This window comes from Cherax quadricarinatus, chromosome 56, assembly GCF_038502225.1.
Source record: "Cherax quadricarinatus isolate ZL_2023a chromosome 56, ASM3850222v1, whole genome shotgun sequence".
Classification (NCBI taxonomy): Eukaryota; Metazoa; Arthropoda; class Malacostraca; order Decapoda; family Parastacidae; genus Cherax; species Cherax quadricarinatus.
Window position 1 is genome coordinate 5,323,822 of NC_091347.1, and position 18,788 is coordinate 5,342,609.

At 39.7% G+C, this 18,788-nt stretch overlaps 1 protein-coding gene across 6 annotated transcripts in view; it reads left to right on the top strand.

Annotated features, from left to right (window-relative positions):
- Tsr1 (Tsr1 ribosome assembly factor) overlaps nucleotides 1-18,788 on the top strand; it is a 221,479-nt gene that overhangs the window by 130,559 nt on the left and 72,132 nt on the right. For all 6 annotated transcript variants that reach the window (XM_070097035.1, XM_070097039.1, XM_070097037.1 and 3 more), the window contains 2 exons: nucleotides 14,745-14,892; nucleotides 15,038-15,241. In XM_070097035.1, the coding sequence (XP_069953136.1) occupies nucleotides 14,745-14,892; nucleotides 15,038-15,241 (352 nt within the window). The remainder of the gene's footprint in view (nucleotides 1-14,744; nucleotides 14,893-15,037; nucleotides 15,242-18,788) is intronic.

Genomic DNA, 18,788 nt, shown 5'->3' on the forward strand with positions numbered 1-18,788 from the left:
AGTGTATCAGTCTGTAGTGGAAGGAAGGCGGGGTAGGGGTCGGCCTAGGAAAGGTTGGAGGGAGGGGGTAAAGGTGGTTTTGTGTGCGAGGGGCTTGGACTTCCAGCGGGCATGCGTGAGCGTGTTTGATAGGAGTGAATGGAGACAAATGGTTTTTAATACTTGACGGGCTGTTGGAGTGTGAGCAAAGTAACATTTATGAAGGGATTCAGGGAAACCAGCAGGCCGGACTTGAGTCCTGGAGATGGGAAGTACAGTGCCTGCACTCTGAAGGAGGGGTGTTAATGTTGCAGTTTAAAAACTGTAGTGTAAAGCACCCTTCTGGCAAGACAGTGATGGAGTGAATGATGGTGAAAGTTTTTCTTTTTCAGGCCACCCTGCCTTGGTGGGAATCGGCCAGTGTGTTAATAAATAAATAAAATAATAATAATAATAATACGATAGCATTGAAGGAAATTGTACAAAAATACGAGGGTTGAAGGAGTGGTGGAAGAAGTGGTTGAGGCATCGTCAGTCAGAGTGGCTTTGATTATGCTGGAGTGAGCATTAGTCTCCACGCTCTTCCAAACATTTCACAATAATTCATTGTGTTTGGTGCTTGTAGATTGAGTGTGACTGGAGTGGTAGAGGCAGCAGTTGAGGCAGTGGTTGAGGCAGCAGTTGAGGAAGTGGTTGAGGCAGCGGTTGAGGCAATGATATTTAATAAGATATATGTTAATAATAATAATTATTAATAACATGTATTATTATTATTATTATTAATAACATGTTATTAAAAACCACTCCCTCAACCACTGCCTCAACTGCTTCCTCAACTGCTGCCTCAATCGCTGCCTCAACTGCTACCTCTACCACTGCCTCTACCACTGCCTCTACCACTGCCTCTACCACTGCCTCTACCACTGCCTCTACCACTGCCTCTACCACTGCCTCTACCACTGCCTCTACCACTGCCTCTACCACTGCCTCTACCACTGCCTCAACCACTGCCTCAACCACTGCCTCAACCACTGCCTCAACCACTGCCTCAACCACTGCCTCAACCACTGCCTCAACCACTGCCTCAACCACTGCCTCTACCACTCCAGTCACACTCAATCTACAAGCACTAAACTCAATGAATTATTGTGAAATGTTTGGAACAGCACGGAGACTAATGCTCACTCCAGCATAAACAAAGCCACACTGACGATGCATCAACCACTTCTTCCACCACTGCTTCAACTCTCATATTTTTGTACTATTTCCTTCTTCAATTCTATCGTATTAATAATAATAATAATAATACGATAGAATTGAAGAAGGAAATTGTACAAAAATACAAGGGTTGAAGCAGTGGTGGAAGAAGTGGTTGATGCATCGTCAGTCAGTGTGGCTTTGTTTATGCTGGAGTGAGTATTAGTCTCCACACTCTTCCAAACATTTCACAAAAATTCATTGTGTTTGGTGCTTGTAGATTGAGTGCAACTGCTACATATTTAACCATGGGCCCAAAGAAACTTGCTAGTGCCAGCCCTTTGGTAAAGAAATTGAGAAACACAAGATAATTGAAGAAAGAAATTGCATCAAAATACGAGCAGTGCGCTGCAGTGGTTGAGGCAGTGGTGGAGGCACTGGTGGAGGCAGTGGTGGAGGCAGTGGTTGAGGCACTGGTGAAGGCACTGGTGGAGGCAGTGGTATTTAATAACATACATGTTATTAAACCATAACATGTATGTCTTCTTTCAACACACCGGCCGTATCCCACCGAGGCGGGGAACATATATGTATTTAGTACAATATTTTATGACATTTTCATTTTTATTATTATTATCACACTGGCCGATTCCCACCAAGGCAGGGTGGCCCGAAAAAGAAAAACTTTCACCATCATTCACTCCATCACTGTCTTGCCAGAAGGGTGCTTTACACTACAGTTTTTAAACTGCAACATTAACACCCCTCCTTCAGAGTGCAGGCACTGTACTTCCCATCTCCAGGACTCAAGTCCGGCCTGCCGGTTTCCCTGAACCCCTTCATAAATGTTACTTTGCTCACACTCCAACAGCACGTCAAGTATTAAAAACCATTTGTCTCCATTCACTCCTATCAAACACGCTCACACATGCCTGCTGGAAGTCCAAGGCCCTCGCACACAAAACCTCCTTTACCCCCTCTCTCCAAGCTTTCCTAGGCCGACCCCTACCCCGCCTTCCTTCCACTACAGACTGATACACTCTTGAAGTCATTCTCTTTCGCTCCATTCTCTCTACATGTCCGAACCACCTCAACAACCCTTCCTCAGCCCTCTGGACAACAGTTTTGGTAATCCCGCACCTCCTCCTAACTTCCAAACTACGAATTCTCTGCATTATATTCACACCACACATTGCCCTCAGACATGACATCTCCACTGCCTCCAGCCTTCTCCTCACTGCAACATTCATCACCCATGCTTCACACCCATATATGAGCGTTGGTAAAACTATACTCTCATACATTCCCCTCTTTGCCTCCAAGGACAAAGTTCTTTGTCTCCACAGACTCCTAAGTGTACCACTCACTCTTTTCCCCTCTTCAATTCTATGATTCACCTCATCTTTCATAGACCCATCCGCTGACACGTCCACTCCCAAATATCTGAATACATTCACCTCCTCCATACTCTCTCCCTCCAATCTGATATTCAATCTTTCATCACCTAATCTTTTTGTTATCCTCATAACCTTACTCTTTCCTGTATTCACCTTTAATTTTCTTCTTTTGCACACCCTACCAAATTCATCCACCAATCTCTGCAACTTCTCTTCAGAATCTCCCAAGAGCACAGTGTCATCAGCAAAGAGCACCTGTGACAACTCCCACTTTGTGTGTGATTCTTTATCTTTTAACTCCACGCCTCTTGCCAAGACCCTCGCATTTACTTCTCTTACAACCCCATCTATAAATATATTAAACAACCACGGTGACATCACACATCCTTGTCTAAGGCCTACTTTTACTGGGAAATAATTTCCCTCTTTCCTACATACTCTAACTTGAGCCTCACTATCCTCGTAAAAACTCTTCACTGCTTTCAGTAACCTACCTCCTACACCATACACTTGCAACATCTGCCACATTGCCCCCCTATCCACCCTGTCATACGCCTTTTCCAAATCCATAAATGCCACAAAGACCTCTTTAGCCTTATCTAAATACTGTTCACTTATATGTTTCACTGTAAACACCTGGTCCACACACCCCCTACCTTTCCTAAAGCCTCCTTGTTCATCTGCTATCCTATTCTCCGTCTTACTCTTAATTCTTTCAATAATAACTCTACCATACACTTTACCAGGTATACTCAGCAGACTTATCCCCCTATAATTTTTGCACTCTCTTTTATCCCCTTTGCCTTTATACAAAGGAACTATGCATGCTCTCTGCCAACCCCTATATTATGATTGTTCATGGTTCAACAAGTTAGGGAACCAGTATTGTATTATATTTCCCTACAATATACGTATTGGGGCACCAAACATTCGCAATTTTTCAACATTCATGAGGCTCTTGATCCCCTAACCCACGCAAATATTGAGGGAGACCTGTACATTGTTTCAGGAAAACCTATGTGAGGAGTGTTAAAAAAGTGAGAGAAGTAATAAACCAGTATTCTCTCTTCATATAAATAATAGAAGACTATTGTGTAATGGAAATAGAGCATGAAGAAAATCATTGGAAAGCTCTAGTGAACATTTGAAATAAATGTTGGTGTGAGTCAAAGGTGTATAGTTTCTAAGGCTTTTTTTTTTTTTCTTTCTTTCTTACTAGTAGGTTCTCGACTTATGATGTTCTACTATTATGACTTATGGAGGGGGGTGGTTACAGGACCCTAGCTGTCCTGCAGGAAAGGACTCTATTATTTGTAATACTAGCTAGGTGCACAGCTGGCTTGATTGTGGCATAAGGATTTATTATTTGTAATACTAGCTAGGTGCACAGCTGGCTTGATTGTGGCATAAGGATTGATCACTGTTATGTGGGAAAGCTGGGGTGCTGCCTCTACACATGTGACTGGGGCCAAGACTATTGTGGAGTGGTTGCTATGACCCTGTGCTTGGAAAATGTGCGTTTCTTGATGCTAATGTGAGGGCTTGGCCAGACTAATTGACATATGTACATTCTGTAAAGACTTCTTTCTTTCTTTCAACACACCAGCCGTATCCCACCGAGGCGGGGTGGCCCAAAAGGAAAAACGAAAGTTTCTCCTTTTACATTTAGTAATATATACAGGAGAAGAGGTTACTAGCCCCTTGCTCCCGGCATTTTAGTCGCCTCTTACAACACGCATGGCTTACGGAGGAAGAATTCTGTTCCACTTCCCCATGGAGATAAGAGGAAATAAACAAGAATAAGAACTAGAAAGAAAATAGAAGAAAACCCAGAGGGGTGTGCATATATGTGCTTGTACATGTATGTGTAGTGTGACCTAAGTGTAAGTAGAAGTAGCAAGACGTACCTGAAATCTTGCATGTTCATGAGACAGAAAAAAGGACACCAGCAATCCTACCATCATGTAAAACAATTACAGGCTTTTGTTTTACACTCACTTGGCAGGACGGTAGTACCTCCCTGGGCGGTTGCTGTCTACCAACCTACTACCTATTCTGTAAAGACTTATCCATATAATATGCAGCTATTTCTTTATACAAGTGGTTTAACTTGAACCTGTTGTCTGAACTGGAGGCAGGATAAGCTTCATAGGATGAGTTGGACTTCTCATAAATGTAAGTATTCCCCTAGACCTGTTTGGGTATTAATGCTATCCTAAACCAGAATATATAGTGAGAAGGATCTTAACCCTTTCAGGGTCGCCAGGCCCTCTCCGAGACTTGTTCTCAGGGTCGCCCAAATTTAAAAAAAAAATTAGTTTTTCTTATGAAAAGATAGAGAATCTTTTCCCGATCATAATGACACCAAAAGTATGAAATCTTATGGAAAACTTACGGAATTATGCTCTTGTGAAGTTAGGGGTCTCGACGATGTTTACGCATCTGCGATTTTGTCCACTTTCAGTTCTATTTTCAGCCAATTCCAGTGCACTAGTCGACAAAAATCATACCTATTTCGCTAGAACTCCATTTTTTCTATCGAATGAGTACAAGAAACCACCCATTTACCGATTTCAACTATCCAATAAAGTGGTCAGAATTTAGCAATTTTGCCAATTTCACACAAACTTCAAAAGATGCCAATTTCCGAATAGGATCCAGAATAAACAAGAAAGACATTCCTGGCACTAAAATAACAAGTTCTCTGTTCGTTAGCCACATCCCCAGGCCCCTCTTATATTTCTTTGGCTTTCCACTTTGAATTTTTATTTTTACAAAAAACAGAAGATTTAATGTTATGCAGACTACTGCATTAGTGTAGAAATGGTATAAATAATATCAGCGCACTTGTGAAAGAATATTAGACTCACCAGTTGACGTGTATTGGACGCTTGGCATGATTTGTTTACTTTAGAACTTTGGTAAAAATCGAACATTTCTGTTACTTTGAGCTCAATTTCAAGATACTTTTCATTGTAAAACCAGTCAAAATCATCTCAATTTCTGTAATATGTCTTCCATTCTATAAAATGAGACCAGGAAAACTAGAATACAACCATAAATACCATACGAAAATGCAGTGCAAAATCGCTGTTTTAATCCAAAAACGGTCAAAGTTTTTTTTTCCCTCATTACGCACTGTGTGCTGCAGGATTTTTTTTTTATACTGCGCACACTGACCACACAGACCCATTCTTTCATATGTAGGCCTACCAGCTTTCTCTCACTAGATTTGAGGGCGCTAGAATTTAGGCATACTAGTACGTCAAAAACCCTGGGTCATAAACCGTACTAGTGTGGCCGAAACCCTGAAAGGGTTAAACTAGTGTAACAATGATACAAGCCTGATGTATACTGAAGCCCCTAAAACTCTAAGCTGCCCTCACCTCCCTCCATCCATTCCGGGGACAACCCCTATCCTTCGTACCTTCCACCACAGATTTACGTACCCTCTTTGTCATCTTAACTCTGTCCGTCCTCTCTACATGCCCAAATCACCTCACGAACCCCTCCTCAGCCCTCTGAATTATACCCTTGGTGGCCGCACATTGTCTTTCAGTTTATAATACAGTGGACCCCCGCATAACGGACGCCTTGCATAGCGGACAATCCGCATAGCGGACGCTTTGATCGCTAAAATTTTGCCCCGTATAGTGGACAAAAACCCGCTCAGCGGCCTTCGTCCGAGACGCGTCCAATGTGCAGCCTGAGCCACGCTCACATGTTCCGCGGGTGGCATTGTTTACCAGCTAGCCTCCGCGGTAACATCCAAGCATACAATCGGAACATTTTGTATTATTACAGTGTTTTTGGTGATTTTTTTCTGGAAAATAAGTGACCATGGGCCCCAAGAAAGCTTCTAGTGCCAACCCTACAGCAATAAGGGTGAGAATTACTATGGAGATGAAGAAAAAGATCATTGATAAGTATGAAAGTGGAGTGCGTGTCTCCGAGCTGGCCAGGTTGTATAATAAACCCCAATCAACCATCGCTACTATTGGTGGTACAGCTGCTGCTGCTGCTGTATCACCGTCAGCTGCTGCTGCACTGTCAGCTGCTGCTGCTGTACCACCGTCAGCTGCTCCTGCTGCTGTAGTACCGTCTGCTGCTGCTGTAGCATCGTCTGTTGCTGCTGTTCCACCGTCAGCTGCTGCTGCTGCTGTAGCATCGTCTGCTGCTGCTGCTGCTGTAGCATCGTCTGCTGCTGCTGTAACATCGTCAGTTGCTGCTGTAGCATCGTCTGCTGCTGCTGTAGCATCGTCTGTTGCTGCTGTAGCATCGTCTGCTGCTGCTGCTGCTGTAGCATCGTCTGCTGCTGCTGCTGCTGTAGCATCGTCTGCTGCTGCTGTAACATCGTCAGCTGCTGCTGCTGCTGCTGTAGCACCGTTGTTGGTGTGGCTTATTGAGAATACCAAGAAACAATTAACCCCAGAGGATTTGCCACCCAGGATAGCCCAAAAAAGTCAGTGTCATCGAAGACTGTCTAACTTATTTCCATTGGGGTCCTTAATCTTGTCTCCCAGGATGCAACCCACACCAGTCGACTAACACCCAGGTGAACAGGGAAAATGCCTGGAACTAGTGCTCATATTGGTGAATTTAGAGCCAGCAAAGGTTGGTTTGAGAGATTTAAGAATCGTAGTGACATACACAGTGTGATAAGGCCTGTTCTGGAAGAAAATACCAAACAGGACCTACAGTACTCAGGAGGAAAAGGCACTCCCAGGACACAGTGTCTCATCAGTCATTGCTGCATCTTCAATAAAGGTAAGTGTCATTTATTCTTCATTTAGTAGAGTAGTACATGCACAATATATATTGTGCATGTACTACTCTACTATTGTGCATGTATCCTTCTCTTTGTGTGTAGGAAAATGTATATTTCATGTGGTAAAAATTTTTTTTTCAAACTTTTGGGTGTCTTGCACGGATTAATTTGATTTCCATTATTTCTTATGGGGAAAATTCATTCGCATAGCGAACATTTCGCATAACAGCCAGCCCTCTTGCACGGATTAAGGTCGCTATGCGGGGGTCCACTGTATATTATAAATAAGCAGTGACAAAGGTAGTCAAGTATGTTTGAATAAATGAAAAGGTATCTTAAGAAAATAAAATGAAAAGATGGTTTTTATCTCATCATAAGTATCTACTTTGTTGTCTGATGCATTGATTAGGCCATTCTAGTAAACTTGCTCACATGAAGAGACTGAATTGTGGAACAAACACTTGTGTTTCAGCTGCTGCTTCTCCACTGATACCCAGCATCATTATAATTAGTTTCCTCACAGGATATGAAACCATAGTATGTGCTGACTGCTGATGCAGAAAAAACCTGATTTGCTCCCATTTGTGAGGCCTGAAAATATAATCCTGTCTTATGCTTGAGGTTATGCAATACTCTGATTATTTGAAGAAAATTATTTACCTTTCCCTCCCTTATCTTATGGCTGGTAATATATGGTATATACTGGTTGACCATCACTAATCTGGCATCCTCGGTACCTGTAGGGTGCTGGATTAGTGATTTTGCCGGATTACAGAGTGGTTAGGTTAGAATACACTTAACCCAGTGGCGATATTTACGCATTGGCAATTTCGCCCGCTTTACACCCAATTTTTGGCCCATTCCATTGTTCTAGTTGACCAGACTCATAGCTATTTCACTTGTGTTCCTTCTACTCTGTCGATTGAGTACAAGAAACCCCCTATTTACCTATTTCAGCTAACCAATAAAGTGATCAGAAATCAGTAATTTGACCAATATCACTCAAATTTCAAGAGATGCCAATTTCAAAATAGGGTCTAAAGTGGTTTAGAAAGACACGTAAGCAAACACTATGACATATTTATTAGAAAATGTTTCGGTCCTGGGACCTTGATCACTTGTCGGTATTTATTACCAAGGTTTATACCAGGGTCTAAAGTAAACACTGCACACATTCCTGGAATTAAAATAACATTTTCTCTATTCATTAGTCAAATCTCCAGACCTCTCTTATATTACACTTGCTCTCCATTTTGAACTTTTATTCACACAGAAAAATAGAAGATTTACTGTTATGCAGACTACTGCATTTTTTTTTTTTTTTTAACAAGTCGGCCATCTCCCACCGAGTCAGGGTGACCCAAAGAGAAAGAGAATCCCCAAAAAGAAAATACTTTCATCATCATTCAACACTTTCACCTCACTCACACATAATCACTGTTTTTGCAGAGGTGCCCAGAATACAACAGTTTAGAAGTACATGTATATACAGTGGTCCCTCGTTTTTCGTAATTAATCCGTTCCTGGAGGTGCTACTATTATCGAAATCTACGATTTTTGAATCAATTTTCCCCATAAGAAATAATGTAAATACAATTAATCCGTTCCTGACACCTAGAAGTATGAACAAAAAATTTTTTTTACCTTAAAGATAGATTTACATGCACAAAAGAATAAACATTCAACATGACAGTTACCTTTATTGAAGGCTGTTGTTGAAGAATGGAAGACAGGAAGGAGGAGAGAGGGAAGAGAGGTTATTGTTTGGAAGTGGAATCCCCCTCCATAAGGAGGAGAGGTTGGATAAATGCATGAGTGAGAAGGGTTGAATTTGAGTGGGACTTGCATATCAGGGCTTATTTCTTGGTTGTGCAAGAATGGTATATAATACCAACAATTTCTTGGGTAGCATTGAAAATTGGGTTGGGCAAATGTTTTGTTAGTGGGATGAATTGTAAAGGACCTGCCTAGTATTGGCCAACAGGCCTGCTGCAGTGTTCCTCCTATCTTATGTTCTTATGACTCTAGGTCACTTCAGGGGCCACTTACCTAGCTTAAATATAGATTTACATGCAGAAAAGAATGCCAAATAAATGTAGAGCACTAATAAAATGTATAAATGAACATTGGTAATAGGGGTAGTTGATGAGTGGAATGGTCTGCCTAGTAGGGTGATCAAAGCTAAAACATTGAGTAGTTTCAAATTTAGGTTGGATAAATACATTAGTGAGAGGGCTTGGCTTTGAATCGGTCTTGCACATGAGTAAATAGGTTTATCAAAGCTTATTGCTTGGGTATAGCAGTTATGCTGTTAGTGGGTTGGATTTGTGAAGGACCAGCCTAGTATGGGCCAACAGGCCTATTGCACTGTTCCTCCTTTCTTATGTTCTAAAAGCTATGGCTGGATAAATAAGTACATGAGTGAGAGGGGTTGGATTTGAGTCGGACTTGCACCTGAGCTTATTGCTTGGGTTCTGAGCTTATTGCTTGGGTAGCATTTGTTCTGTTAGTGGGTTGGATTTGTGAAGGACCTGCCTAGTATGGGCCAGCAGGGGTGTTGCAGTGTTCCTACTTTCTTAAGTTCTTATGTTCTTATTTAACATCACACTTACCAGTAGGGTGATCGAGGCTAGGACCTTGGGTAGCTTTAAGAAGAGATTGGACAAATATACGAGTGGGAGGAGCTGAGTTTGATTTGTGTCATTGGGTACGGGAGTAAATTCTTGGGTAGCTTTGTGTAGAGGTCATTTTGATAAGGACCTGCCTTGTATGGGCCAGTAGACCTGCAATGTTCTTCCATTGTTATGTACTTAGTGGGAAGGATTGTAAAGGACTTGCCTAGTATGGGCCAACAGGCCTACTGCAGTGTTCCTCCTTTCTTATTGGAGACTTGTTTGTGTGAGGGAGGGATGGCAAGTTTATTGTTGGAGAATATGACAGTAATATCAACTCTACAGCTTATTTATCTATCACAATTCAACTAATATGACATAATAAACAATATTAATAACATAGAAACATGGAATATACTCTAGAATGAATAAAATAAGTCATTATGTATGTCACGAGAGGTGCTGTGTTGTGTTGTTGTTGGGTATATAAGGGCCACTGAGAGTACCTGTCCCAGACGAACTACTATTTGCGAGTCAATCTACGATTAGTGACCCCATGTTTATACGAAAATATCCCTATGATTTCCGAAATTTACGATTCTCAAGAACTACGATTATCGAGGGACCACTGTACGTATAAAAATACACAATATATCTCTCCAAACTGCCAATATCTCAAACCCCTCCTTTAGAGTGCAGGCATTGTACTTCCCATTTCCAGGACTCAAGCCCGGTTATATAAAATAACCGGTTTCCCTGAATCCCTTCACTAAATATTACCCTGCTCACACCCCAATAGATCGTCAGGTTCCAAATACCATTTGTCTCCATTCACTCCTATCTAACATGCTCATGCACGCTTGCTGGAAGTCCAAACCCCTCGCCCACAACACCTCCTTTATCCCCTCCCTCCAACCTTTTCGAGGACGACCCCTACCCCGCCTTCCTTCCCCTACAGATTTATACACTCTCCATGTCATTCTACTTTGATCCATTCTCTCTAAATGACCAAACTAACTCAACAACCCCTCTTCAGTCCTCTGACTAATACTTTTATTAACTTCACACCTTCTCCTAATTTCCACACTCCGAATTTTCTGCATAATATTTACACCACACATTGCTCTTAGACAGGACATCTCCACTGCCTCCAACCACCTCCTTGCTGCAGCATTTACAACCCAAGCTTCACACCCATATAAGAGTGTTGGTACTACTATACTTTCATACATTCCCTTCTTTGCTTCCATAGATAACATTATTTGCCTCCACATATACCTCAATGCACCAATCACCTTTTTTTTTTCTTCATCAGTTCTATGATTAACCTCATCATTCATAAATCCATCCGCTGACACGTCAACTCCCAAATATCTGAAAACATTCACTTCTTCCATACTCCTCCTCCCCAATTTGATATCCAATTTTTCTGTATCTAAATCATTTGATACTCTCATCACCTTACTCTTTTCTATGTTCACTTTCAACTTTCTACCTTTACACACATTCCCAAATTCGTCCACTAACCTTTGCAATTTTTCTTTAGAATCTCCCATAAGCACAGTATCATCAGCAAAAAGTAACTGTGTCACTTCCCATTTTGTATTTAATTCCCCATAATTTAATCCCACCCCTCTCCCGAACATCCTAGCATTTACTTCTTTTACAACCCCATTTATAAATATATTAAACAACCATGGTGACATTACACATCCCTGTCTAAGACCTACTTTTACTGGGAAGTAGTCTCCCTCTCTTCTACATACCCTAACCTGAGCCTCACTGTCCTCATAAAAACTCTTTACAGCATTTAGTAACTTACTACCTATTCCATATACTTGCAACATCTGCCACATTGCTCCCCTATCCACTCTATCATATGCCTTTTCTAAATCCATAAATGCAATAAAAACCTACCTTTATCTAAATACTAAATTACTGCATTATTGTAATAATTGTATAAATGTCAGCCCATTTGTGAACGTGTATTAGACTGGCCAGTTGGACACGTATTGGATGGTGATGTGATTTGTTTACTCTTGAACATCAGCAAAAATCGAACATCTCCACTAGTTCGAGCTCAGTTTCAAGGTACTTTCTGGCATGAAACCAATCAAAATTATATCTATTTATTTAATATATCTTCCATTCTATCAAATGAGACCATAAAAATGAGAATATAACCATAAAAACCATACAAAAATACACTGCAAAGTTGCTGTTTTAAACTAAAAACACTGTTATAGCATTTTTTCTCACTATGCACAGCATACCGCTGTATTTCTTTTTTGTATAGTGCACACTTTCCACACTGACCGAGTCTTTCATGTGTAGACCCAAATTTACCGGTCACAGCTTATCTGAGCTGAACTGAGCTCATGGCATCATACTATGAGACCAACACTGGCTTCAAAGTCACCTTATCTTTTATGGACAATGTACGGTGTTTGTGTTTTACACAATGAGAAGCATTTCCTTTATTCATTGGAACCATGACTAGGGCTACAAGTGAGCAGTTTATGACAATAAATACAGAAAAACAAATTGGGATGATTTATGCAGCAAAGAGCGCCACCAAGCAGTAACGGCAGGTTGGTGCGGCAACCCCGGAAATTTGAAATTACTCTAGCCGAAATTAGTGCTGGATTATAATCTGGCACTAATTACTGATGGAAGTGGATTAGTGATTGCTGGATTGGTGATGGCCAACCTGTACTAAAATTCTGAGAGAAATTGATTTCTCTTTAAATTTTCCAATTTTATGTTTGTCACCCATTATCTCCCACCATGGTAAGGTGATAAAAAAAATGGATGTTTGTTTGTTCAGTGGCTCTGTTACCAGAAGTGTGCAGGTAATAACAATTTAAATGACTGAACTGCAACATCACCACCCCTCCCTCAAAAGGGCAGGCATTGTATTTACTAACTCCTGGTTGATTCAAGACTGAATCCTTTCATAAATGTTACTTTGCTGAGACTCCAACAGCACACTGAGCCATAAACACCATTAACCCTTTCAGGGTCTGTGCCGTAGATCTACGGCTTTATGTTCAGGGTCCAAACCGTAGATCTACGCCTTGAGCTCAGCTCACTCTGATAAGCTATGAGTGGTAAATTTGGGCCTAGATATGAGAGAATACATCTATGTGGTGTGTGTGCACCACATAAAACAAATCCTGCAGTACACAGTGCATAATGAGAGAAAAAATAATGAGACCGTAATTTTCGATTAAAACCGACTTTGCAGTATTTTTTCGTATATTTTTTATAGTTGTATTTGCAATTTCTTGGTTTCATTTGATAGAATAGAAAATATACTTCAGAAATAGGGATGATTTTGATTGGTTTTAATACTGGAAATGGCTTGAAACTGAGCTCAAAGTAGCAGAAATGTTAAATTTTTGCCGATGCTCAAGAGTAAACAAATGACCTCACAAGTCTAATACATGACAGCTGGTGGGTCTAATATACATTCACAAATGTGGTAATATTATTTATACAATTATTACAGTATTGTATAACAGTAAATCTTCTATCTTTTGGTTTGAATAAAAATTCATTATGTGACTAACAAATAATAATGGAATTCATTTGTAAAGCCTGAAAACATAACAAATGAACAGAAGAAATGTTAGTTTAGTGCCAGGAATGCCTGCATTGTTTATTCTGGACCCTCTTTTGAAATGGGAATATTTTGAATTTTGCATTAAATTGGCCAAATTACCAATTTCCGGTCACTTTATTTTGTTGTTGAAACAGTTGACTTGGTGATTTCTTGTGCTCAATCGATAGAATAGAAGTAATACTAGTGAAATACCTAAGGATTTGGTTGACTGGAATACTGTAATTGACCTAAAATGGGAGTCAAAGTCTGCAACATCGCCGATGCGTAAATGTCATCGAAACTTCAAAATTCGCAAGAGCATAATTTCGTCAATTTTCCATCAAATTTCGTACTTTTTGTTTTATTACCTTCAGAAAAAGATTCTCTACCATTTCATAAGAAAAAATAACAAAATTATTTTTTGAAAATTCTTGGACCCTGGTGCACACTTTGAAATTTGGCCTCTGGACCTGGAAAGGGTTAAGCTCCACTCACTCCAATATAACATGCCTGTTGGATGCTCAGACACTTAGCACTGAAACATATTTTCTCCCTTCCTTCCTGGGATGACCCCTATCCCTTTATTCTACCCCAGATTTTATGCCCTCTTGGTCATCCTGTTATGCTCTATTCTCTCTAATTGTCCAAGCCACTTCAACAATCCTTCTCCTGCCCCTGAATTATATTTTTCATATAATTTTTAAACTCTGAATTCTCTGCATTATATGTGGACCACACATTGATCTCAACATGACTTCTAAATACACTTGCTTCATATACTGCCTTCCAATCTGATATCCAATCTTTCATTACCTAGACTTTTCACCAGAAACTCACACCTAAGAGTGAGGAACCTTGTGACAGCATTTTGGTTTGTACTGAACTATTGTCAAATCACAGTGCATTACTAGGAGCTTTCTATACGCAGTATTTAATGTCATCCATTTTTTGTATAAACCATAAAAATTTGTTTTCAACACGACCTCTCCCACCAAGGCAGGGTGACCCAAAAAAGAAAGAAACAATTTCACCATCACTCAACACTTTCACCACCATTCACACATAATCACTGTCTATGAACCTAACCCTCTGCAGATTTGTAGGGATGACTGAACTGTTCAGAAATATAATGCATGTACAATATTTGATTACAATTAAAGCCTCAAGTTATTATATTTCTACTTCAGGTTGACCCAATGGAAGGAGAGCAGACCTGGCCAACTGAAGAAGAACTAGCAGAAGCTGAGCAGAGCATCTCTTCAAAGCCACGCACAAAGCGGGTTCCTAAAGGAACTTCTGATTATCAGGCAGCATGGATTTTGGAGAGTGAAGAGGGTAATTGTTTCTTGCTACACACACGTCATTTAAATATTTTAATAAATTTATCATAGCTCTGAATATAATGTTTACAGACAAAGTAAAGTCTTATAACTAGATAGATTATTGTTAGGTTATTACAGTAATTTTTGGAATTCCACAGAAGAGGAGGAGGATGATGACGACGAAAGCAGAAGTAATATGGATGATGGCTTTGCCCCTGTGGATAATGTATCACAGGATGGATACGAGTGCGAGGATGACAATGAGGAAGAATATGAAATGACAGTCACAGATGCAGAAGGTGTCAATTATGATGATAAAATTGATTATGGTGCTGAGATTGATGCCCTTCAAAAATTGAAGAGTAAGGATTATTAATAAAGAACTAAGTGCATTTTTTTATTACATTGAATGATAGGAACAATAAGCTCTAGTATTTTTTTACTGAATTTTGTTAAGTGTCTGTTATGGGACTTAACAGGATTTTATAGATGTACCATGACCATTGAGCAGTGATAGTAAAAAAGGCTACTGCTCAGCTAATTACAGTAGGGCCCCACTTATACGACAAGTTAGGTTCCAAGCTACTGCTGGAGAGAGGACTTTTCCGGAAAGCAGAATGCCATTTTTTTTTCACTTATAAATGCATGTAAATGCCAGATAACAAGTTTACACTAGCATATATCAAGTTAGCAATAGAATTAGGCATTAAAAACAACAAAAAGTAAAATACACAAAGAGTACACTCATTACTTACCTTAAAATATTTGTAGTCGTAATGTAGGGTGAGAGGTGAGTAAACGAGGTAAAACGAATAAACGAGAGAGGACAGAGATGTGGATTATGTAAACAAGCAGACGAACGTATCTGCTTATGGTTCATACACGTTCATTTCCATGCCTGTGAAGCTTATACCATAATACAAACCCCTTACATTGTGTACAAGTTGTTTCCACATTGATACAGTAGAATAAATAAAGAGCTACACTCCCATTTTTGTGAAACACCATTTTTAAAGGAATGATGCTCTGAGTGAAGGCATATGAAAGGAATAATTTTCTACAGTTATCCCAGTAATACTATTGTGTATACATTTTCTTTGGTATTGAACTAGAGAAAATATTATTCTTTCCGACACTCCAGCAAGATGATCAGAAAAACATCTCATATTTATGTTAATTTATTCTACTGTAGGGTGTATTTATCATGTTTATGTTATGTAGCATGTTTATTATGTAATTTTGAAAAAACTTTTGATTGATTAATGAAAATGCTTATGTTAACGTAATATACGACATTCAACCCTTAAACTGCCCAAACGTAGATCTGCGTTCACGTGTGTAGTGCTCTGACCTTGATTTTCCCCGTTTGAAAGTATGTAAAAAAAAAATGTAGATCTATGTTCGGAGCCTGCTGCACATCAACGTACTTCTATGTTTGTACAGTTTAAGGGTTAATGCGCCTCAGGATTATTATTGCTTATTATTATTATTATTATTTCAACAAACCAGCCAATTCCCACTGAGGCAGGGTGGCCCAAAAAGAAAAAGAAAAAAGTTACACTTTTTTAACTTTAGTAATGTATACAGGAGAAGGGGTTACTAGCCCCTTGCTCCTGGCATTTTAGTTGACTCTTACGACACTCATGGCTTACGGGGCAAGAATTCTGTTCCACTTCCCCAAGGAGATAAGAAATGAACAAGAATAAGAGCTAGAAAGAAAATAGAAGAATGCCCAGAGGGGTGTGTATATATATGTATGCTTGTACATGCATGTGTAGTGTGATCTAAGTGTAAGTAGAAGTAGCAAGATGTACCTGAAATCTTGCATGTTTATGAGACAGAAAAAAGACACCAGCAATTCTATGAACATGTAAAACAATTACAGGCATTTGTTTTACACTCACTTGGCAGGACAGTAGTACCTCCTTGGGTGGTTTCTGTCTACCAACCTACTACCTAGGATTATTATTATTATCATTATTAATATGGCATTCCCAAGACTAATAAGACACTCTTAGGGATTTTAATATGTACCTGCATGCCAACACAGTGTGCAAGTTAATTTAGGTACAGTTACACATAAGTATAATTATATATACTATCAGAGTATGTATAAAACATCCTAGATAGTAGGTTGGTAGACAGCAACTGCACAGGGAAGTACCGCTGTCCTGCCAAGTGAGTGTAAGTCTTGCTGCTACAACTTACACTTAGGTCACTCCACACATACGTGTACAAGCATATATATACACACCCCTCTGGGTTTTCTTCTATTTTCTTTCTAGTTCTTGTTCTTGTTTATTTCCTCTTATCTTCATGGGGAAGTGGAACAGAATTCTTCCTCAGTAAGCCATGTGTGTTGAAAGAGGCGACTAAAATGCTGGAAGCAAGGGGCTAGTAACCCCTTCTCCTGTATCAATTACTAAATTTAAAAAGAGAAACTTTAGTTTTTCTTTTTGGGCCACCCTGCCTTGGTGGGATACGGCTGGTTTGTTAAAAAAAAAAAAAAAAATACGCACCCCGCTGGGTTTTCTTCTATTTTCTTATTAGTTCTTGTTCTTGTTTGTTTCCTCTTATCTCCATGGGGAAGTGGAACAGAATTCTTCCTCCGTAAGCCATGTGTATCATAAGAAGCGACTAGAATGCTGGGGGGCAAGGGGCTAGTAACCCCTTCTGTATACATTACTAAAGTTAAAAGAGAAACTTTTGTTTTTCTTTTTGGGCCACCCTGCTTCGGTGGGATACGACTGGTTTGTTGAAAGAAGAAGAAATTAAACACGAAATCACTTTAAAACGCTTGAAATTTTGAAAAGTTTCCAGATATAATGGAGAGAAGCAGTGCTCATGGAGGATGTAAACAAACCAAGTGGGGCGCAGTGACCGTATTAGAAAGTCAGGTGGGGGGGGGAGCCGTATAGCGAGTTTTGGTCATAATTTGAGATGTCCTTATTAGCTGAGCACCGTAAGGCGAAACGCTGTAAAGTGGGACCCTACCGTATGTATATGTACAACTAATGAATTTGTTGTTTTAATTGTGTTTGCTGCATTTCTCCTAAAGGCCTTTCTTAATTTATTTAAGCTCTTAGACTAGATGAACTCCCTCACCATTTGATGTTTTATAATGATGCAAATTTAGTTATTCATATTAATGGTTCTGTTTTAACCCTTTCAGGGTTCGGCCGTACTAGTACGGCTTACGCACCAGGGTTTTTGATGTACTAGTACGCCTAAATTCTAGCGCCCTCAAATCTAGTGAGAGAAAGCTGGTAGGCCTACATATGAAAGAATGGGTCTATGTGGTCAGTGTGTGCAGTATAAAAAAAATCCTGTAGTACACAGTGCGTAATGAGAAAAAAAAAACTTTGACCGTGTTTTTGGATTAAAACAGTGACTTTGCACTGTATTTTCGTATGGTATTTATTGTTTTATTCTAGTTTTCTTGGTCTCATTCTATAGAATGGAAGACATATTACAGAAATTGAGATGATTTTGACTGATTTTACAATGAAAAGTACCTTGAAATTGAGCTCAAAGTAGCAGAAATGTTCGATTTTTACCAAAGTTCAAAAGTAAACAAATCATGTTAAGAATGTAAGAGGGGCATTGGGATGTGACTAATGAACAGAGGAAATGTCATTTTAGTGCCAGGAATGTCTTTCTTGTTTACTCTGGACCCTATTTGGAAATTGGCATCTTTTGAAATTTGTGTGAAACTGGCAAAATTGGTAAATTCTGACCACTGTATTGGATAGTTGAAATCGGTAAATGGGTGGTTTCTTGCACTCATTCGATAGAAAAAATGGAGTTCTAGCGAAATAGTTATGATTTTTGTCAACTAGTACAGTGGAATTGGCCGAAAATAGGGCTCAAAGTGGGCAAAATCGCCTATGCGTAAACATTGTAGAGACC